Genomic DNA, 22900 nt, shown 5'->3' on the forward strand with positions numbered 1-22900 from the left:
CTGAGCAGACATGCTGGTGAGGATCTTTAGAAGTAAATCAGACTAGCTCTGCCTCCTAATGGGGAGGGTAGGGGGGCATTGCCCACTTTGTTAAGCAGTGTAGACCAGGAAAACGATGGCCACTTAGTGGCCAAGTTGTATGGTGATGCTACATTTACACAATCTGTTCCCTTAATTTTTTTATTCATTCGTTCATTCAACAAATGTTTTTTGGGACCTCTGTATGCCAACTTCAGGCCTGAATTCTTTTGTTGTTTTTGATGAGGGGTGCAAATATACAGAGATGAATAATATATAGTCCTTGTCTTTGAGGAGTTCAGAGCCTAATAAAGAGGTTCCCAAACATTCCCAATTTAAGGCATCCTTAGTGTCTCAGTAATTTTTTTCACAATGTCTCTGGATCAAAAGAAATACCTAAAGTTCTGTCTGTTAATTAAGTCCAAATAACTTGGTTTGGGTATTTCACAGGGTCACAGATGCCACTGTGTTTCCCTGGAACATTGAAAATACCCTGTGGCTCCTCTGTGAGTTCACTGTGGTGCCATGGGGTGCCTTGGTACATAGTTTGGGAACCATGGGCCTAATAAGGAATTATAATATTATTTCACTGCTGACATCTCTCGGGGAGTTATAATACAAGTTATCTTGCTCAATGTGCTCATTTTACAAATAAAACATGGAGGCTCAGAGATGTTAGGTTGCAAGGACTCGCACAGAGCTTGCCTTCCCTCCCCAATGCAGAAAGCCCTCCCCTCCCTCGGCAGGGGGGGCCCCTGCACGTGTCTCAGTCTCTCGAGGGTGCTGATAGTCCCTTAACGCCTGGTCCAGTGGTGCCTTGTCTTGCCAGCCCCTCCGCCCAGGGCAAAGCTGGAGCCATGCGGCCTCCTTTCTTTCCCGTGGCCGCGTGCACAGTGGTCACTTTTTCCATGAGGCCTGCATCCCCTGGAATGTTGTAGCAGTTGTGCTAACTCCAGGAGGGGAATGCTTCAGGCTCTCCCACTCCCTGTCTCTGGGAAGGCGTGGGCTCGCGAGGCTGGGGCTGAGGGCGGAAGGTGTGCAGGTTGCAGGGTTCTCAGCAGAGCAGCTAAAGGTTGAGCTGCACCCAGCTCCTGTGGCCCCCTCTGTTCCCTGAGCTGCCCCATTCAGAGGCTCTGTGTGAGGCCAGTGGCGCCCACTGTATCTCCCACTGAGCAAAAGCTTCTGGAGACCCGTTGTTGGCTTGTTTTGCGCCAGCCCAGCCATTTTTCCTCGGAAGCTCAAGGACCTCTCCTTTGGGCTGCCCCATCCTGAGCAAGCCAGGGCAGCCTTTCTGGAAGTGCCCTTAGCCAAACATTTACTGTCTCTCCCTCCTCACCCAGTTTCTGCCACCACTTACCCCACAGCTGGGAGCTGAGAGGAATGTGGAAATCTTTCACTCACCACACCTCTGTTTACAGAGTGACCGAATTGAAAGAGCCCGGCCGGCTCGGGAGGTAGGAATGGTCAAAAGTCGACAGTCAGCAAGCCAGCCAGGCCCTCTGCGGGCCGCTGGGTCCTCGCTCCACTTCCTGCTGGCTCTGATAGGAAAGGCAGTGGGAGGGGGTGGGCTCTGCCTGGCCCAGCCCTGGCTGATTTCGACCCAGGTTCAGTCTCCTCTAGGATGTGCCCCTTGTCTGCCCATCTTGAGAGGGGTGAACACCCACAGATCTGAACCCTCCCACAGCCCCATTTAATGTCTAAAATTTGCCCTGCTCTTTGCATAGGTAGAGAGATTTGCTCATTGGAGGAAGTGCCTGGCGTTGTCATTAGCTGTCTTTCTTTTTCTCCTCAAGCCCATCAAATGCTTTCTCTGGGTGGGTTGGCAGGTTGGTAAGGCCACTGGGTCACATTCTGCCTTGACGTCACTGAACTACCCCAGCATACTGTCCACCGCTCAATGCCAGTACAGTGATCGGGACCACACACAAAGTACCCTCCCCCCCATGTGATCATTTGCCGTCTTGTCGTATCTGAATCATATTTCAGTTTGGGAAACCAATTTGCAGTGCTGTTTGGTCTTAACATTTCTCACAAGCAAAGGGTACGGAATCCACGCCAGTTTGCCCCGATGGACAGAGAGGGTGTCCGCACAGGAGATTCTGAACACCGCACACACACACACAGACGCTCCACCGCATGCCACAGTTACAGTCAGAAGACATCAGTGCAATTAGACACGCAACCCTCAGTGCCTTAGCTCACGTGTCCCTGTGGACTAGAGATGCGGACTAGACCGTGCTCGCGTGAGTCTGCACCGCAGCACACACACAGTATCTGTACATGTTGGTGCATCTGTGTTCGACCTTGCCCCCTTCCCCCATCCGTGCCTGCCTCTCCCCACCCCCTCACTAACTTCAGAGGAGCCTCTTGATATGGAACTTGAACAGCCCACATTTATTCACAATGAGGCATCTTAATCTGAAGAGGGTTCATTGTTTCTCTGCGGAGCCAGCCTTAAAAATCTCTCTCCCTCCCGGTTTTCACCATTGGTGTTAAATTCTTCTCCCATCCCTAATCCTGAGAAGTCCAAATCCCAGCAAGACTGATCAACTTCAGATATAAAAGACTTCCCCCACCCGCCCCGAAGGACCTTGTTTACTTTTACAGAGAGTAACTCTCCCATATGTCCGCCAACAGGGTTGTCCCTCTGCTGAGGGGGACCCTATTGGGGTTGACTGATTGGCTCTGAAGACTGGATGGCCCACGCCGGAGACAAAGAGAAGCCCTTGCTCTGCTTCTGTAGATCTGGCTCTGTTGCTGGTCAGCATCTAAAAGCCTCATGGCATCGGACAATTCCTGGGGACTCCAGAGCTCTTGTCACCATGCACCGCAGGTGACATCTGAACATACGTACATGGTCTCTGTCCTCCTGCGTGCTCCTAGACCTACCACAGGCGGGTAATGCCTGCACTATGGCCCCTCAGTCCTTACACACATCGCATTCCATGCATACTCAGGGGGCCTCATCTTTGTTTTCCCCGTTCTGAGCCCACTCCTTGGAGGACAACACAACATAGAAGTTGTCACTTGTCCATGAAAAGCCCATGCCAGAAGCCAGGTCAGTGGCCCCAGGATATTTACCCAGGTCCTCCCCCAGCGCTGGTCCCTGGTCGAGTGGAGTTCACCTCGCATGACTCGCGTCAGTGCCTGGTCTGAGTAGCCCAGTTCCCCCTCCCTGCTCTCCTCTCCTTGACCCTCCTGCAGAAATACTTTGCAGAGAGCCAGGGGCCTTATGTAAGAAAGTGCTTCCTCCATTCATGCATTCATTCAACACATGTTTATAGAGCGCCTGTTTCACGCTGAGTTCTCTCCTCGGTGCTGGGGGTAGAGAAGTGAACCAGACAAGCGAGGACCTGCCTGAGGAGCTGGCCTTTAGTGGGACTTCCCAAGTTCCTCTCACTCCCCTTCCTCAACTGCTTTCACAGGGGAACCACCCAGCCAGCAGCCCAAGCTCCCCACTAGGTTTCCAGTACTTCTCCATCAGAGATCTGAAGGAGGTTCAGGGGAGTCAAGAGCACCGGGTCCTGATGCTGCTCAGCAAGTGCAGGGCCCTGCGCAGCCCCTCCGGCCCCTGGGGTTTGTAGGCAGCTCTCTCTCCTGTCCTCCGTACAGTCGCAGCCTGGGACTCTGAGCTGTTTACAGAATGAGGATGCACCTTGAAGCCAGGCGGACAAATACATATTTAGGTCTGCTGGGAATTCGGTACATGTTCGAACCTCTCAGAAAGTTCCTTTGCTTGTCTGCAAAATGATTGTAATGACACAAACGTTGCATTGAGTTCCTTGCTGCGAAGACAGCAGGAACAGAATCGTGCTGCCGTCGAGTACCTTCTCCGATACATGGAAGGGGCTCCGCAAATAATTTCTGTCCTGCAGGAGTACGGATTAGATGAAGATGCTCATTTTCTGAAAGATGAGTGAGACCAGTTGGATTGAGCACTTGGCTCTGTCCTGCTCCATGGACGAGACACCATGTTTGTTCACAGCACACAGAGCAGTTTCGTCTTTGTCTCATTTCTCTTCCTGTTACCTTCTGAAGAAGGCAAGGGATATGTTCTCATCCTAGTGTTAGGGATGGGGAACCTTCGATGTAGGGAGATTAACTTGTGATGTCATATAGGTGGTAAATGTCAAAGTCAGAATGAGAATTCAGATTTCCTAATTACATTAACTAGCATTAACCTAAGTAAGTCTCTAACACTTACGTTGCACTTAATATTATAGGAAGTGTTTTACATACATCATTTCATTAATCCTTACAACAACTTAGGAGCTAGATAGTGTAACATCTTAGAGGTGAGGAAGGTCGGAGAAGTTAGCTGATTTTCTTAGGTTATACAGCCAAGAAGTAATTAGTGCCGGAACTCAAACCTGACTCATTGCTCTGCCATTGAAAAGAGGAGATCTGTCTTGCTAGTGTCACTGGCCATCCTTCTACATGTCATGGCTGCCTCCCTGCTCCACCAGACCACTGCCTGCAACGGCCAATCTCTCTTCCTGTGACCCACATCTAAATCTCTCCGGGGTTCAGCTGCACTAGGCTAAGTAAATCTAAAGCTTGTGTGCTTTGGGCTAAAATCACATTGTCAGGCATATGGGAACATGGCTATCTGGTGCTGATCAAATAAATGACCAGATTGGCAGATCTATGTTATTGATTTTTTTTTTTAAGTGGAGACTTCAATTAGTTTAGTAAATGCCTTGTGGTCTGTACAGTCTTTCAAATCTTTGGGAAATCATGATAAGACGGTTTTCTTAGGGTGAAAGGGCAGGAAACATTAATAGGAAAAGAGAGTGAGTTGTTTGTTTATTCTCCTGCTCTCTCTGAATAAGCACAGTTAAGTGTTTTCTTCCTTCTTGTACCCAATTCTTTGTGAAGTAAATAGAGTCCAAGGAGATGGGGGTCCTGAGGCAACTTTGGCTCCCAAATAGAGATATACTGATACCGAAACATTGGGTAAATCCCTAGGTTTGCATTTCCTCCACCCTTTTGTTTTTAGCCGAGCTCTTGGTTTTGAGTCAGGACTTCGTGATAAATCCGCAAGGAAGAGTGGAGGCTGTTTGGGTATGTATGTTGCTAACCTTTCCATCTAGACTGCATTTATTGTCCCGAGGTTGAGCTGAATTATAGGAGCTGAGGTTGCCCCACCCGCTTCTTTCTTCCCCCTGAAGGAGTTGGGGTCTTCTTAGCCGCTGCTCCCGGGCACACTCCCGCCAGGAGTGCTTTCTCTGCGCCTGTAGCTAACATACTGGGTTTGGATCCATACAGGCTCTGTTGGAACCGCCGCTCCCCGGGCTGTTGAATGCGAGAGTGAGATGTGTTGCTCTTTGACGGAAAAGCCAAATCCTCATTTAAGGTGGAAACAAAAAAACAACAGAAAGCCTAAGAGTCTGCGCGAAGTGTTCTTGTTGGGTTGGACATCCTGTACTCACAGGCTCCAGTCTCCAGGCCAGCGGCGTTGTCAGGCAGCCTGCGCCTCTAAGACCTAACATTGTTGAAAATAAGGTCATCTGTTTCTCTTGGTGTTTGCCCAAGCCTTTGGGTTGAAATCATTTCCATTCACAAAATAATGATTTATTAGAAGCTGAGGGAAATGTTGAAGGTGAGGCAGGGCCCTTTGATCTGTTTTGTGCTGCCCGAGCAAGGGAAGGGTCAAACTTTTGAACAGATATCAATAATTAAACTGTGGTTGATCTTGTCTTAAAACACAAAAAGGGTGCAAATAAATATGGGGCGGGGCCGGGGCGTTGGGGAGAGGAAGAGCAAGGAAGCTGGTGCGTTTCCCTGGGAGCAAGGGGCTACACAGCGACTGTGTGCTGGCTTGTTTCAGAGCAACCAGGAGCTGACATGATCCTCCTACGACTGGGCAAGGGGAGGGGGCTGGATGGGGCTGGATGGGGCTGGATGGGGCTGCCTGGGCTTTACGCCTGCCTTGAGGGGAGAGGGTGGACAGTAGCCCTTCCTACTGCAGCCAGAGTGGAAGAAGGGCCGGGATTTAATGTGGGCCTGCTGTGGAAGGAGGCTCCCAGAAGGAGGGATACCTGGTTGGTGGGAATGGCTCCATGGCCCTCAGGGCGCTGGCCGTTTGGAGGAGCCCCAGCTGGAGACTAGTGGCAAAGAGGTCTAACCTCAATGTCAAGGATAGACGTGGTGCAGAGGAGGCACTAAATCCAGCCCCCCACAGCTTCAGCTCCACCTGCGTGGCCCCTCTCATTCCCTTGACAAGCCTGAGAGTGGGTGTGGCCCTGGCGGGGTTTGCGCAACGGGCTTGGGTAGAGCGGGGTTCCCGGCATTTAAATATTAAGACTCGGGCAGCAGAAAGTAGACTGTGAGGGGCAATCAGTAGAATAGCCATGTGATTTATGGTCTAAACCAGGATACTTTTGAGAGTGCAAGGGGGCACTATAAATAATTATGCTGGACAACAAAGCAATAAATCAAAACTGTCCTGGGCAAACTGGGCTGTATGGTCACTGTGGTTTTCAGACCATGGCTGATGCTCCTTTGAAGTTAATAAAATGTCACTCACTGGTGGCCGAGTCCCGAGAACTCCTGCCTGGGAGGTGAGTAGTGCCACCTCCTTGTAGGACATGGTCTCTGTATGGCAGAGCACAGAGGGCATCAGCAGGCCTGGCTGTGACCGCTCTGAGCCCAAGGTCACCTTGACAATGGGGACAATCCCGCCCTGCCCATCCACAGGGATTCTTTGTGCTTTGGGATGTTTCAGGCTGATCTTTTGGGATGTGATTCCCATCCCTTCTGATGGAAGCCCTGGCTCCCTGGGTGGAGGGGGGCTCCCTCCACTGTGCCTGCACACACTGAACATGGTATCATTTGTCACGGTGTAGGGTAAGTGTGTCCATCTGTCTCCTGGGCTGGCAGCTGTCAGTGCTGGCTCCAGGCCAGCCCTATGGCCTCAGGGCTGTTAGTGGAACCGCAGCCTGGATGGCCCTGAGCTCAGCATGCTTTCTTGGTCATTGTAGGTGGACCGCCAAACCGAAGAGAACGACATGAACAAACGGAGGCGGAAAGGCCTCAACAACCTGGGCGAGGTTTGTACACACAGTGTCAGTTTAAACAAAGGCCCTTTGCCTGATGGCCAGTGGCCACAGGTCCACTGGACTGGGACGGAAGCTCTGGCCTTCTTCCTTTCCTCTTACGAACCACTGGGTTCCAAGCTTGGCTTGATGGAAACACATGAGGTTCTGGTCCTCCCTCCACTTACTAGTTATGTAACCTTGGGAAACATTCTCCCAGGGTGTGGCTCATGTCTGTTAAATACGGATGATGCATTTGAAATGTAGGAAACTTTGTAGGATTTTTAAGCTTAAATAAGATTTTAAGATTAAATAAGAGGACGTAAATAACATGCCGAGCATGATATCTGGCACTTCGGTTGATCAATCTACAATCACTATTAATAGTAAGTAGTACAGAGGCACTAGCAGTCCCACTTTTCTCCCAGCCCATGTTAGTTTTTACCTTTTGTGTTTCCTGCACTTTGAGTCTTCAAGGGACCTGTCCCCGTGCCCACAAGTGCCACCTTCTGGTGAGGCAAGAAAATTACAGGCTACTTTGTCAAAACCCAGCACGAATCTCTCTCCTGCTCCTGAAAAACTGATCCACAGAAAAAGAGAGTATGCATTCCTGCTTGCCCAGGCAGCTCTGTAAAGAGACCTGAGATACACACTTCACTTGAAAAAGCCATCCTAAACCCAGAAAAGCAAGCATCGAAATTGCTGGTGAACTGTAGGATGCCAGCTTTAGCTAGCCTCCTGGCTGATCTCAAAATGATGACAGAGAGGCACGTGGGATAATTTGTATGCTATGTTCATACTTGATTTATAGGACTTAGGAAAGACTTCTTTTGTCTTATATGGATGACGAGCTGTTGCTCTTGGCTCTGGTGTGAGCAAGAAGCCAGCAAATAGGGAGAGAATTGCGAGGAGGCAGCCGAGGCTAGTTGACAGGGCTGGAGAGACGTCCCATTCCCCAGCCGTGGGGCGCTAGATCTCACCTTAAGTGCCCGTGACTTGCTCCTGCCTCCTCCCGAGAAGCTGTCCTTGGGTACATTTTGTCTCGGGAGGAAGGAAGCCTTTCACCTGTGGCTCATTTGAGGCGGTGTTTGTGCTGTTTCTGTTGATGACAGCACAGGAGTTAGAGTGTGGGACGAAATCCGGTTGCATCTGCCCCTTCTGAGATGGCTTTGGACTGTTCTCTGGGCCAGCTGTTTTGCTTAAAGTCAGATTTAAACAATAATTTTTTCTAAATTCTTGTGACTCAAAGTGTGGGCCAAAACCAGCCGCATTAGCATCACTTGGCAGCCAGTTAGAAATGCAGAGTCTGGGGCCCACCCAGACATACTGAATCCGAATCTGCTTTTGAAGGAAGGAGACCCTGGTGATTCTTGTGCATGTTGATGTCTGGGGAGTGCTGGTCTGCATGACCCGCTATGCTGGCCGACTTTGGCCTTGTGCAAACAGTGACCACCCCAGCGAGCTCTGTATTGGTGAGCAGAGTTACATTTCCACTTTGAAGTGGCCAGCGACTCTTTGGTTTGTGTTTGTCCAACACTTCAGAGTGGCTCTGCACACACGGTTTCCCATGGGCTGCTACTCTTAAGGAATCTTAAAAAAAAAATTGACTAAGGCTTGCCTCTTCCCACGAATTCCTTCTAAGTGAACACATCTTTGTTGTCTTGAGAATGTCTGTTCCCGCAAGGGAGATTCATTGTCTCCTTGGGAAAGCAGACTGCCCACTTGACATGACAGAGCCATGTATACTTCTGGGCTTACAGGAGCAGATCCTATGGTAAGGGGGAACAGACATTCAGTGAACGCTGGTAACTTCCCAAGTTTTATTTTTAGCAAAAGAAATCTTTCATGGAACTCCATGTTATGAAACAGCATAACCAAGTGACCATGGCCAGCATCTCACCAGTCAGAGGTCATGTCGATACCAGGTACCCTGAAATAGAGCCATGAGAAGGGCGCTTCACCTCTGCATCCTTCTCCAAGATCCATAACCCCAGTCTAGTCATGAGAACACATCAGACCAGCCCAGATTGAGGGCCTTGGTACAGAATAGCTGACCAGTCCCCTTCAAAACTGTCAAGGTCGTGAACGACAAAGGAAGAAAGAGAAACTATTACAGGTGGGAGGGGACCGAGGGGACTTGATGACTGAAGGCAATCTGGGACTCTGGATTGTATCCTGGAACTCACACTGGACACCAGTGGAGAAAGTGCTGTCGTCCAAATCGAATCTATAGTTGTAGTTGATAGTATGGTGCCAGTGTTCATTTATTGATTTTGATAACAGAACCATGATTGTTCCACATGTTAACAGGTGCAGCTGGGTGATGAGTATGCAGGAACTCTATGCTATCTTTCTAACTTTTCTGTAAATCTAAAATTACTTCAAAATTAAAAGTTTTTTTAAAAGAGATAGCAGCCACCAAGCCGGACTGGCTAAAGTTGGGAGTGGGTTGCAGAGGAGACGGGAGAAAAGCCCAGAGCCTGTGCCCCTCCTGACTGACAGCCCCTCTTCCTCTCCCCTACCCTTCACTTCTTGGCAGCCACGTAATATATTTTGAAAACCATTTTGCTCATTCTTCATTATTCTATTTGATTTTTGCAGCAACCATGTGAAGTAGGTTATGCTCCCTTTATACAGATGAGGAAAATTTGGAGAAGTCTAGTAAACTGCCAGGGTCATTGGGCTGGAAAGTGAAAGAACCAAGACTCAAGCCCTAACTGGCTGGCTCCCAAGCCTGGTGTCTTCTTTGGGAAGACATGTCCCTCCTGTGAGCATTGTCTCCACTGGGCATCGCCTGCTGCTTCTGCCTCACTTCCTTAGAGCTTGGAGGGCGTCCTTCTTCAGGAACCTCATCCCGCGTCCTGAGCCCCCAGGCCCCCTCCCTGCTATCTGGGGTCCGGGATGCATAACCAATGCCCTGACTTGGCCTTGCAGCCGTCTGCCTTTCCCAGCCGGAGCCTGGGCTCCAATCAAGAGGGCGGCAGCAGCAAAGAAGGTGGAAATGAGAACAAGGTGAAGTCCTTGGCGACTCAGCTGCTGGCCAAGTTTGAGGAGAACTCTCGGAACCCCTCGCTCCTGAAGCCGGTGAGTCCCGTCAGATGATCACTGGACCTGCCTTTCTGGTGACCAGAGCTGAGAAGCCCGCAGAAATGTTCAGGCTAGTGGTGGATTTCACATATGCCAGCAACGCCTGGCTCAAGCGAGGCTCGAGCTTCTAGATCAGAAGTCAGCAGACTTTTCTAAAAGGGGCCAGATGGCAAATATTTTAGGCTTGGGTGCCATACGCTCTCTCTTGCAACTACTCAGCTCTGCCGAGGTAGCATGGAAGCAGCCATAGATGATACCTAAACAAATGCACGGGGCTGTGTTCCCATAAAACTTTATTTACAAATACAGGCGGCAGGCCAGATATGGCCCAACAACCATAGTTTGTTGATGCCTGTTCTGCAGCGGAGAAGAAATCCTTTCCCTAATTTGGTTTTGCTTTGCAACCATGACTTGGTTTGCAGCCATCTGTGAGATGGTGCAGCTTGAGGGACCTCTAGAGGTGCTGGCTGCCGGGAGAGTGCTAAGCCCATGGTGAGAAGACCCATCCAAACCAGCGGAAACTGAGCCACGGGTCTTAGCGCCATGTGGGCCTATAGCAACAGGGACCAACCTCCCTAATGTTCTCATGGTGCCCCTTCCTAGGTCCCTCGAGTCAGGCTGGCAGTGCTGTTGTGTTTGACCAGGGTCAGTGTGAGGCTGAAAGACACAGAGTGCTGCGGGTCAGGCTGCAGACTGAGCCGACTTCTCCCAGGTCTGGCTCTGGGTCTGAGCTGCATGGATCCATCTGCGCCCCGGAATTCCTTTGGGATGCTGCTGTTATGTCACAAAAGCTTGGGACAAGGGGTGCGTTTTTTCTCTGGAGAACACCTGTCACGTGACAGAATTTGGCTCCTATCTAGAGGAGGACAGACTCAGTTTATTAGGTTTAGAGGCCATCATAGACATCTTCCTGGTCTGGATGTGGGCCATGCTCCTCCTGGACAAACTGACCTTCCCCGAGAGGCCCAGTGATTTTATTATCAGGGGGCCATTTTCCTGAGATTCATAATTCTCTGAATTTTCTTCTCGATTGTCCCTTCTGGAGGCTTGGTCCCTGACAGTCTGCAGGTGTTGCAGAGGACTCTTCTCCATCAGAAGGACTGTGGCATCTCCCTAAACTAGTAGGCAGGAAGCTTTCCCATATCTAGGAGGACTCTGGGGCTGGCCATCCTGGCCTGGCATGGGCTCTGGCAGTGGCCGCCCAGTACCCCAGGTCTGAGCCAAAAGCATGGCCTCGCTGGGATTCACACGTTGTCCCAGAGCGGGGGACTCCAGGACTTGCTGTTCACAGGGACAGAGAGCCAGGGTTCAAGTTTCCCAGCTGGGCTGGGCTTGCAGGAGCTCAGCCCAGTGCTCTCTCCACGCTAGCACACTCTGCCTGCCTCTCCTCCCTCCACTGTCCCAGTCTGACTCACCTTTTCCTTCATGTTTCCTGCGGCTGCTTTTTCGGACTCACCTTCCTCCTCCCAGCAACACCGAGGCTCAGTGATAGGTAAGGTCCTGCACTCTTCCTCTGACCCGCCTGTTAACTGTCGCCGCCCCACGCCGGAGGAGCCCACACCCAGCCCATCGCCTCCTCTGAAAAGGCAGGTAGGGCTCCTTCCAGTGGATGCTGTCTTGGTGAAACCAGAGGGATGGGGTCAGTGGCTGTCTCCACACCCCAAGTAGAGTTGATTGTAGATTCTCTGGGGACTCAGACACAAGCTTGAGGTCACCACCCTGATAGGTAAGAATAACCGAGTATTCAGCATCTTGAAATACATGCCAGTCAGGGCTGTTGACTCACCAACTACCATGCTCTTGGTAAAAGCAGACCACACCACACGGGTGTTTTGTGTGATGCCCCTGGGACACTTAGCTTTATTTGCAGACCACTTCAATAGGCTGATTATTAAATCAATGAAAGCGTGGCAGTGCTGGTGGAATGGGTTCAAGTGGCTGATTGGCTGCGTGCCACTGAAGGGGTAAGGCTGGGATGTGGTGAGGGCCTCCCCCTGGTACCCGAGTGGACAAGGCCTGCCCAGTGGGCAGGGAGGCAGCTGGCAGCCATGGACTATGGCTTTTTCCAGCTGGCATCTCTGGGTTTGGAATTTGAGCACAATCACTCTAACTGACCACAGCACAGCATTAGGAATTTTGTGTTGCTTCCGGTGGTGGAGGTGGAACGAGGTCAGTGTGGATACAATACAGGGATTTTATGTCTGTGTGTGTAAGAATTAGCTGGGAGAGCAATTTTTTTTTCAGTAAAAAATAGGGATTTAACAAAAGTACCAATAAGTCGTATGTCGCTTAGTGACAAGGATGTGTTCTGAGAAATGCGTCATTAGGCGATTTCATCATTGTGCAAACATCATAGAGTGTACTTATGCAAACCTAGATGCTTTAGCCTACTACACACCTAGGCTGTATGGGACTAATCCTGGACCACCATCGTGTACGCAGTCCGTCGTTGACCGAAACGTTGTTGTGTGGCACATGATTGTATCTGGTGCCCACTCCCAGACCAATTAAATGAGAATCTCCAGGGGTTGGGCCCAGTCTTAGGGTGTTTTCTAAGGTGATTTCAGTGTGCAGCTAGAACTGATAACCAGGGCTGTACAGGTTTTGACATGCTGGGTCTGGGTTGAGGCCCAAGACTGTGTGTTAAGAGGCTGTCAGCTGCTTCTGATGCAGGTGCTGGAAAGGTAACACTTGAGGCTAGTTTGGAATCTGACTCGAGGTGGCACCTGGTGCCCCCTTTGTCCTGTCCTCGTGGGGATCCCTCACACTGGGGCTCTATGAGAGGGCCACAGTTGGGAAGGAAGCTTGATTTTTCTTCTCCCCCAGTTCCCCCCGGTGGTTGTGACGGGGCATGTGCTCCGAGAGCTAAAGCAAGTGTCTGCTGGTGGCGAGGGCCTGAGCAGGCCCTGGAGAGCCAGAGCCAAGTCTGACCTGCAGCTGGGGGGACTGGAACCGCCTATCGCCCTGCCTCCCACCTGCCAGGGAGCGCAAGCCCTGTCCGGGGTGCTGCGGCGGCTACAGCAGGTGGAGGACAAGATTCTCCAGGTGAAAGCCTTGCTCTTTGCCCTGCCTCTGCCCGTGTCTGGGTGCCTTCCTCTCCCCTGCCTCCTTCCTGCCCAGGGGGGTTCCTGCTATGGCTCTTCACCCCTGTCTCGGTCCTGCCTTGCGTGGTGAATGAGACTAGCCGACCCCACGGCCTCCCTGCCTCTCTCAATCTCTCTCTCTCTCTCTCTCTCTCGGAGGTGACCATCACAGTCTGTCACTGTCTCTTTTTCTCTCCTTCCTCGCCCGGACTGCAGAAGAGGGCTCAGAACTTGGCCAACAGGGAATTTCACAAAAAGAACATTAAGGAGAAGGCGGCGCATCTCGCCTCCATGTTTGGACATGGGGATTTCCCGCAGGTAAACACTGGGCGCTCGGAGCCCCGGGGCCCAGGTGTTGGACATCCAGCGAGGTGACGGGGAGTCGGTCTCTGGAGCTTCATTTCCTCCTTCCTCCTCATTTTATAGAATGAGGCACTGTTCACTTTTCAAGCCACTAGAGAATTCGAACTGGTTTCTAAAAAAGACCAAAATGAGATCATTCAAAATGAGTAAATAAATCACAGTGCGGGGAAAAACAAGGCAGAAAAGTAGGCTCAGATCGAAGGAAAATGTTACTGAACAGAACACATGCTGTTAGATCCCAGACAGCTTCTGAGTCGGCTCTGAGCCACCTAAGGGTCAATGAAAAGAGGGGAAGCTGATCAGTTGCAAGAATTGCACCACAGTGCCTTTAAAGTGAGAGCAAACTAGTTGCTCCTGACGTTTTCGGGCACAATGGAGCAGTCTCCCTGTGGCCCTGATCAGGGAGACGCTGCACAAGGAGGTCAACCGCGTGCTGTAACCTGCGCTCTGCTTTCCCAAAGGCAGCATGGAGCCAAGAATGGCTTTGCCTTAAAATAGGAAGCACGGCCCCCTCCAAGCCAAGTTCTTATTTAGAAACTTGCTGATGAGAAGAGCGTGTGCTCGCGAGGAGGTGAAAGGGTTGATAGTGCGTTCCCGTGGTGTGGGGGGTGTGTGTGTGTAAGGTTCTCCCTGCCTTGCGGCAGCTTGGTCTCTAGAACCTCCCTCCTCTGCTGCTTTCACTCCGTCTCCTCCAGACCTGTGTCCTCTGCTACTGGGCAGAGTCATCGACATGGGAAGGATGCTTTGCATTTAGTTCATTTTTAGGGCTCCACATGGCTGCCGGAAGACGGGCACAGTTGTTTGCAGCTGCAGAGGCCCTGCTGGGGCCGTCTGCCCAAAGCAGCCCAAGATTCTTCTTTCCTAAGCTTGCAGCTGCTCCTTGCCACTGAGCTCGGGAGCGAGGGCTTCAGGAGTCAGCGCTGGTGTCTGCAGCACCCTTCGGCAGCACCAGGATGGATCTGCTCCGGCTATTTTGGAGTGACAAGGGAGCTGGGATAGGTGTAGCAGAATGCAGTGTAGTCAGGAGCTGGACAGTCCTGCTGGGCTCCAAAGATAGAGGCTTCTGTTTTGTCCTGAGCCTCGGGCCTGGATGTCTTCTCCTCTCCTTGAATGCGTAGGCAAGGGGCTGCGTCATCGAGGCGAGCATCTCTGAGAGTTTCCCCGGGGATAATCGTAGTCTTCTCTTTCTGTTCTGTGCAGAATAAACTCCTCTCTAAAGGCCTGTCTCGTCCTCTTCCTCCTCCATCTCCTCCCTCCTGCCTTCCGTCTCCTGATCCAGCTGCTACTTCCTCTCCATCGACTGTTGACTCTGTTTCTCCTGCCAGAAAGGTAGTTGTCCTGAGCAATTAGCTGCCCCCACTCCCTGCATGTTCTGAGAGGTTCTCGGCTCTGCTTGACCTGCACAGACAAACATCTGAAGCTTGGCTTGGCTGGGATGAGAATCCGTAAGGTACTTTACAACAGTCCTGGATTCGCTTTTGTTTCTGTGTTGGAGCAAGCAACATAGTGGAACAGGCAGTGTGCAACAACTTGTGTGACACTGCTCTCTCGTCCAGCAAGCGTTCATTGGACACCCACCTTATGCCAACCATGGTGCCAGATGCTGAGAAGACAAACGGGGGAGGTGCAGTTCCCTTATGACAGTTTAGATGGAAATAGCACATTCGCATAGAAATAAGGAACATTTCTACTATATGAAATTGCCGATATTTGGCTGTTTTTAACCTAACAAAATGGCAGTTTCACATGGTGAACCTGATACAATACTATCCATTGGTTCTAGGAGAGGTGTACAGGGCAAGGTAAAGGGGAGAAGCCTGGAAGAATTCACAGAGTGGGTGATAGGGGAGCCGAGTGTTGAAGGTTTCCTGGGAGGATTTGCTAGAGAGAAGTCAGGAGCAGGGGCTAGCATGTGCAAAGACAGGCAGACAACTTGCATGAATGGAAAGACAGGATTCCATTGCAACTTGATTTGGGGATAAAAGTATTTATGAGAGGGTGGAGAATGAGGGTGAATGTCAGCCCACTCTTTCCATGTTAGGAAATTTCTATCCTCTTAGAAAGAGCTGCTGAAGGATGCACTCTGTGTTCTAGAAGGATGACTCAGTTAGCTGTGCAGAGTTTGGCTCAGAGTGGGAGAGGGAGTGGGGAGCCAACTTTGGTTAAGTAGATAGTGAAGTGCATGATGAGCAATTATTAAAGTTGGGTTCTAGGGCACTTTTGGTGTTTTCCACTTGTCTTCCTGTTTACCTAATATGCTGAGACAATGCCAGGCTGGGGTGGGAGGGGGCAGTCTCCTGGGGAGCTTGGCCTCTGGAATGGATGAGCCTAAAAATGGATGCGAGACCTACTTCTTTAGCTAGTACTCAGAGGAGTAGGTTCGGAGCCTCCTCCCCACAGACTGCTCCTCTGAATGCATTCAGCCTGTCTAGCTCCCACCAGGACTCTGCTCGGCATGCAGTGCTGAATGTCCTCATTAGGGTTACTGCTCATGTGCTTCCATGCTGTTAGGTTCATGCACAAACCAGCAACCTACTGTTGCATTAATGGAAAATTAGGAGCTGCCTCTTGGTGTATAGCTGGGAGTCCCACCCCTACTGACCCCCACTGCTGTGGGAGAAGGGTGCAGTAGGGTCTCCCAGAAAGGAGCAAGGACTCTTATCAGCTCCACCCACTCCAAGGTCCTCAACCTGGGTATTGATCCTCCTTGGAAGGCGGCAGGAGAAGACTCAGAGAAACACAAGCACTCCCAATGTTCGACTCCACTGCAAATAGCCATGGCTGAGATAGATGGCCAGCATCTTGTTCCAGGTCAGCCATTGGTCAACTGTTTGACCTTAAGTCTCCTGACCTATTTGGGCCCCATTTTCTCATCAACAGGGCCCTTGGCGGCTTCTCCACTGGGCTCTTTAAACCAACGTCACTCAGTAAGCCAATGAGTGAGCCTTCATTCATTCAACAAATATTTGTTGAAGGTCAGCTTGGGGTCAGCCCTGTCAGGCTCTTGGGATAGGCATCAATGATCAGGAGTCACGTTCCTGCCCTGATGAGGCTTACACCCTAGTAGAGGGAAATAAACAATCAACCATAATATGATATATAAGTAAGTTATATCATATATCAGAAGACAATACTCCCTATGGAAAAATTAGAATGAGTAGCAGGGACCAGGCGTGCTGGGGAAGGGTAGCAATTTTCAATGGGGTGGCAGGGCGGTTCCTCCTGGGAAAGAGCATTGAGCAGGAGCAGAGTCACAGATGGGGAAACAAAGGTACAGAGATGAGACTAGTGCCCAGGGCTCCTGTCTGCAGCCCAGTTTCTCTCCTCTGGACCATGGGGGCCAAGCACAAATGGAGTTCTTCTCAGAGGGGCCAGCCCAGAGGCTGTGCCCATGGAGAGCCCCACACTCAGGTACAAGGAGGGCTGCAAATGGGCAGGCTTTGAGATGGCCAGTCCCACGTCCTCGAGCCCTCACCTCTACAGCTTTGTTCCTTGTTTCTCCCAGGTTGTGGCAGAATAATCACCCCTGTTTTTTCTTATCCCGTCTTCTGAGCCAGCCTTGACCATCAGATGACAGTGTAATGGGGCTATGTTAAAAGCCTCTGATTTAAGAATTACAGGCTGATGTGCCTTTCACAGTTGGATGGGAAGGATTGGGGAGAGGGCAGGTCATTTACCCTCTCTGTGCTTTGGTTTCTCCATGTGTGAAAAGGACCCAAGTTGGACTCGACACCCACAGAGCCCTGCAGATCTCACTCTGAAGCCATTGTAGGCACTTAGGGGTGGAGTGAATGGTGAATTTCCAGTTTCAAACAGTCTTAGAAAGGATATTGTCAGCTGCATTGCCCCCCAGCCCCCCAACTTTCCTCCCTCTCCTGGGCCCCACCCCACCATTGATTCAACACTGGGCTTTGCACATGCAGAATCTGGCAGAGTGACGGCCTCCTCTGAGGTGAGAATTGGCTGCCCCTTAAAGTAGGTGACAGCTTGGTAACAAAGAGCTTCGTGCAGTCCTGGTGGAGCTCAGGGAGCCTTCCCCTCGAGAGAACCTGGGCCTTAAAGCTTCTTCCCAGCAGACTATGGGCTGCTCTGATTGCCCAGTGACCCAGGTTGGCCTCCATTCAGGGGAGCCCGAGGAAGAAAAATGCACTTGGAGACTGACAGTCCTTGGCAACCTCCTGGCAGGCAGCGCATCTCTGTTCCTGCCCTGGAGCCCTGCACCCTAATTCTGAGGATCCAGGGATAATCACCTTCTCATGGGAATAGACTCAGACAAATTTGTCACAACAAGCGTGTGTTACTCGCAGGGATGCAAGCTCAGGTCCCCAACTCTGAGAGATGTGGCCAGGGCTCTGCCTTCAGACTGCACTTGCCTGCCCCTCGGATTGACGTTCCCTTAGGATTCAGAGTGGTGCTGCTGGGTTTTTGGCCAGAACAGTCATGGGGAATCTTGAGGACTTCTTATTTGGGCCCAGATTCTTACCTTGGAGTTTTGTCTTTCAAGACCTCAGGCTATGGGATGGTGTTCAGTCTTGTGTCCCCAGCACCTTTCGGCTCATCCATTCCATCAAACCAGCCCTCCTGTAGAGGTCTCAGCCCTGTATCAACCATTAGTTAACTTCTTTCTTAAAGAAGGGAAGCCACTAGTGATTTGGCCTCTGACGTGGCTGCCAGCCATTTGTCAAGGTGGTGAGTTCTTGCAAGAACAAGATGGCGGCTGAGTGTTTGCACAGCTGAACCTCGCTGGGCTGGGGACTGTGGGTTCCTCCTCCTTGGTCAGAAGAGCAATGTGCACTGCAAAAGGAGCTTTCTCTACCCTTGGGGGTGTTTGTTTTAAAACTGGATTTGCAGGGTTTGCTCTAGAGATTTGCATATTCCAGGGAAGCTGAGCAGTCTTAGTTGAGCAATCTGCCTTTGTTTTATCTGATGCAAGGATAGATCTCAAGGCTGCCTCCAACCTCATTGTCCTTCTGTCTGTCCCAGGGATGGAGCTTGGCAGCCCCTTGGAGGTCTCCTGTGTGCATCCTAGCCTGGGGGATTTAATTTTCACAGTACTGGAGTGCCTCAGGGAGACAGGGCACTATGGGGAGAAGGGTATGGGCTCGGAGTCACACTTGGGCTCAGAGCACCGATTGCTTACCCTGAGAACTCGGACAAGTTAGGGGACCTCGCAGCACCTTAGTTTCCTACCTATAGATTGGAGATGACAGTAGCTACTCCTGAAGGAGATGGGAATAATGCAATGAACTAGCGTATGTAAAATGCCAGAAGTATCCAGTAAATGTGCTCTTTCCCCAGTGGAGGAGAATTCTAGAAGAAAGCTCATGTACCTAAATGCATGTTGATTCCTCTCTTTCTAAAGGCAAAGAAGTCCCCTTCAGATTTCCAGTTCTATCCCAGCCACTTAGGAACAGTGTGGCCTCGGGTGAGTTAGAGCCCCCTGGACCTCAGCTGGCCGATCTGCGAAGGGGGATCATAAGACCCGCCTCGCAGGGCCGTGAGGTTGTACACGTATGATCAGCAGGACAGCATCTGGCAACAGGGGACAAAGGCGCAGAGCTGGATACCTATTGGGAGGTCACAGCCGCAGAGGCTCTGAGCGTATCATTTCCGGACCCCCTCAAACAGGGGGTTCCAATCCTTGCCCTCCCTTTCCTTGCCCTGGGCATATAGCTGAGGACTCTGGTCAACCAGCCTGTCCTCTGATGTTTGTTGTCCAGGGTCTCCTCAGTGAGGAATGTCCTTTCCCAAGTAGGCCCAGGAGAACGCCTCTGACCCTAGTTGTCAAAACCTCCCTATCTCATGAGCCCTCAGCTCTAAGGCCCTGGGAGTTCTATTCTCCCTTCTGCCAGAGCCATGTGGGCTTTGTGATGCTCACAGCAAGCCAGGCGGCCACAGGTGGCCCAGCTATGGATATGAGCAAGCTGGACGCCTGGTATTCTTGGCTGAGCTCCAGGCCCCAGGGGAGGGTTACCATTGTGTGGACACAAATGGGCCCAGGAGTCTGCGTCCTCCCTCATTCAGAGCATCACCCCTAGACCAGGACTGCAGAGCTGAGTAAGACAGGGTCATGACATCAGGGGGCACAAACTCAAGGGGAGATGGGCCAGCTCGGAGCAGGGTGAGAAAGACTCCAACATCCAGGCAGGGACCGTCATATTCTGAGTCTAGAGTGACAGGATCGCCTCAGGAGTGCCATCTTCTGCACCCTTTGACAACAGTGCTTGGGGCAACAGTGATGTCACCGTGTTTGAATCTAGGGTGACTTGGGAGACAAGCCAGTATGCTCAGCCTGGGTGGGTGCATTGTTCTTACTCGTGCGGAGGAGGGAACCCAAGCTCCCAGCAGTCCCCCAAGTGAAGGCCATCTAAGAGAGGAGAAGAGTCCCAGAATATGGAAATGTGAAGCTGCCCCAGTGGTGGTGCTGTGGACTCATTAACTCTCTGCCAAGTGCTTCTTGAGAGCCCAGCACCATGGGAGGCACGGCCCAGATTCTTTGATGACTCTCTTTTGCAGCCCTGGGGGGATAGTGGGGGTCTACCCATTTTACAGATGAGGAAGCTGAGGCTCACAGAAGGGAAGTGGTGTATGTGAGGTTAATCTAATGTAATGTGAGATGATGGCCCACCTGAAATGTCCAAGCATTCCAGCTTGCTCTAGTTAATTAGCTGAAAAATAATTAAGATTCAAGAGGGAAGAAAAGTAGTGAGAAATACCCCAATTCTTCAAAATTATGAGAATATTGAAAGACACATAAAGGGTTCCCAAAGCAGACCCCTGGCCCTCCAAAATTACCAATTCTTAAAAAACTAGTGACTGGGATGGGATCATTTTTGGTCAGCTCATCAGATTGCCCAACTTTGCATTTAGACAAACTGTTCCCAGGCAAATGGCAAGCTTTCCTCTGGACCAGCCCTTCCTGGACCAGACGTGGCTTGCCTTTCAGTGCATGAACCTCCCTGTTGAGAATCTGTGCATCTTGCCCCGAGGTCAATACCAGGATGAGTTTTCCGGAAATTTCTCTGTGAGTTGAGCATCTCTTTCTTTCCCAGGATCCAGAGAGCCTGGAAATTTCCCAGTCGGTTAGAGCTGTGCTGCTCACAGGCAAGTACCGTCTGTGACCCAATGAGCACAGCAAGTGAGCCGAGCCTTTGACGCTTGTAGAGCATTTTGACATTGCCACACATCCAAGTGTGTGATCATATTTCTAGTATTTCATTTTTCTTGTATCTGCAAGTATCAGGCCACAAGGGATTTAAAAAGAAAAAGCAAAATCTCATCATTCACCACTGATAGTTTGAGGAGCATTGAGCTAGCACAGGTCCAGTTGGTCGTGTCCTCACTCTCACAGAGCCAGCTAGGCAGCGTGCTGTCAGGAAACAGAAGATAACATGTGATCCCAGGGCAGCGCCACCTTCACACTGGTCTTTGGAGTGGGCTTTAAGGGCCCCCTCTCCCCTCTTGAGACAAATGCTCCATCACCTGGTCCCCTGTGCCCTCTCTAGGGAGTCCTGGTTCACCTCTGGGTATAGGTGATTCTGGAATGGTTTCCATCAGGTTGGGCAGGGCACGCTGGAGAGCCAATACTGCTTTTCCTAAGGGTGCTTTCATTTCATAATTCTTAAGAAAGCCACAGTCACCGTGTGGGGATTTCACAGTCAGCTGGGAGAAAGGAACCTTTTTGGCCCACAATGAAAGACCAGGTGTGGTCTTCATTCTGGATCTCCTGGCCAGGTGACCTGGACAATGTCCTGTGCTGGTAGAAAAACTGAGCAGGCCCGTGACTGCACAGACGTGTTTTGGCGACACCCCCTGGCAGCCTTGCAGCCCTCTGCATGCTCCTGTCATTGATCCGTCAGTCAGGATTGCACGGAAACTTCAGCGACACAAGTGCTTATTAGCTAAGTGGTTAATAAGGTCTCAGTAGGGACTTGTATTTAAAGCCCCAGAAAGTACAGCTTTGATCTCTGCTAACTCAGGGGAGGCAATAATTGCGCGTGGGTATCATGGCATCAGCGTGCTGCCTTTCTGGGAGAGTACCAGGAAGCCAGTTCACACACCAGGCCAGTGCAGACAGCCACACAGGGGCAGTGTGGCCAGGAATGTAGTTCTGACCTCCCCTGCCTTCCCTCCCTCTTTATTTCCATGTAAACCCAGGAAGGACTTGGTATTCTAGAGCCCCTCTCTGAGGGGCCTGTGCTGGGGGCCCCAGCAGGGGATGGAACATCAGGCCAACAATGGCTTATTGTCCCGAGCCAGTGCACCCGAACAGTTCTTGGAAGCAGGAGCCAAGTTTCTTGGCATTTGTGAAATCCTGAAAGTGGCAGGGAGTGTGTTTGGAGGCAGAATCCTCATCTCTCCCAGGCTGGGCCAGCTTGAGAGGTGGAGGGAAGTGGGAACTGGCCTGGCAGACGCTGCTCCTGGCAAGGGACAGGCTTTGTAAAGTCTGAGGAGGTCCATCTGTCTGAGTCATGGGACCAGACCTGCCCCCAGCAAGCCAGCAGCCGCATTCTCTGCAATCCCCAAGAGCCCCTCCCATGGTTGGAGTGACTGTCCCCAAGTTGCTGTAAGTGTTGGCTTCCTTAACAAGAAAGAGAGTGTGCGTCTCGGGGGCTGGTCCTTCTCCCCAGCCCACTTGCCCTCTCTCCCCCTCTTCATCCCCCCATAGTTCCCGTGCTCTTGCTGGAATCCGACAGGTTGGCCTCAGGCTCTGAGGGTGGGCACAGCCCCCGGGGGTGGGGACATCCCCAAACTCCTGCTGGGACGTGAGGCTTTCACGGCAGGTCACATGTGGCCTCTCGAGAGCAGTCCTGGGTTGAGATCGAGGGCGTTCCTTCGCCCACACACGAGTCACTGTTACTTGTCCTCTGGGTGGCTATCAGCCTGTGCCCGAGGGCCTCCAGCCGAACTCTCTGCTGTCTCTGCCCGCATCTCCCAGTGCTGTATTCAGAGGCTGGGGAGGGCCTGGAGCCCCTTTCCCTCCAGGGCCTTGGGGTCAGGAAGAGTGTTCACGGAATCTCACACTGTGCGTGTTTGCCTCCCTGGAGGAGAGACTGCAGGCCCTGGGGTGGCCTTTCAGAGCTGGTGGGGAAAGGAGAGCAAGTTGGGGTTGGCTGGGGAGTGTATGTGTGATTGCGCTGTGTCTGCTTAGGCTGTCACCTCCCACCCCTTCCTCGCTCCATGATGTGTTGATGGGGATCCAGGCTCTCGTGGGTAGGCACAGGCCATCACTCCCTCAGGAGCACGGGCCCCCGAAGCCCGTCAGGCGGTGATCCCCGGGCCACGTGGAGCTGACCTGCCCAGCACCAGCTC

General features: G+C 51.5%; 1 protein-coding gene across 13 annotated transcripts in view; it reads left to right on the forward strand.

Annotated features, from left to right (window-relative positions):
* Positions 1-22900, forward strand: part of MICAL2 (microtubule associated monooxygenase, calponin and LIM domain containing 2) — a 229247-nt gene that overhangs the window by 114157 nt on the left and 92190 nt on the right. For 5 of the 13 annotated variants that reach the window (XM_070491125.1, XM_070491129.1, XM_070491131.1 and 2 more), the window contains 6 exons: positions 7002-7070; positions 9990-10139; positions 11613-11732; positions 12969-13187; positions 13385-13543; positions 14789-14917. The exons of 1 other annotated variant lie outside the window; for it this stretch is intronic. In XM_070491125.1, the coding sequence (XP_070347226.1) occupies positions 7002-7070; positions 9990-10139; positions 11613-11732; positions 12969-13187; positions 13385-13543; positions 14789-14917 (846 nt within the window). The remainder of the gene's footprint in view (positions 1-7001; positions 7071-9989; positions 10140-11612; positions 11733-12968; positions 13188-13384; positions 13544-14788; positions 14918-22900) is intronic. 7 more of the 13 variants (XM_070491133.1, XM_070491135.1, XM_070491136.1 and 4 more) reach the window with 2 other exon arrangements.

The sequence above is a fragment of the Equus asinus genome, chromosome 20, assembly GCF_041296235.1.
Source record: "Equus asinus isolate D_3611 breed Donkey chromosome 20, EquAss-T2T_v2, whole genome shotgun sequence".
Lineage (NCBI taxonomy): Eukaryota > Metazoa > Chordata > Mammalia > Perissodactyla > Equidae > Equus > Equus asinus.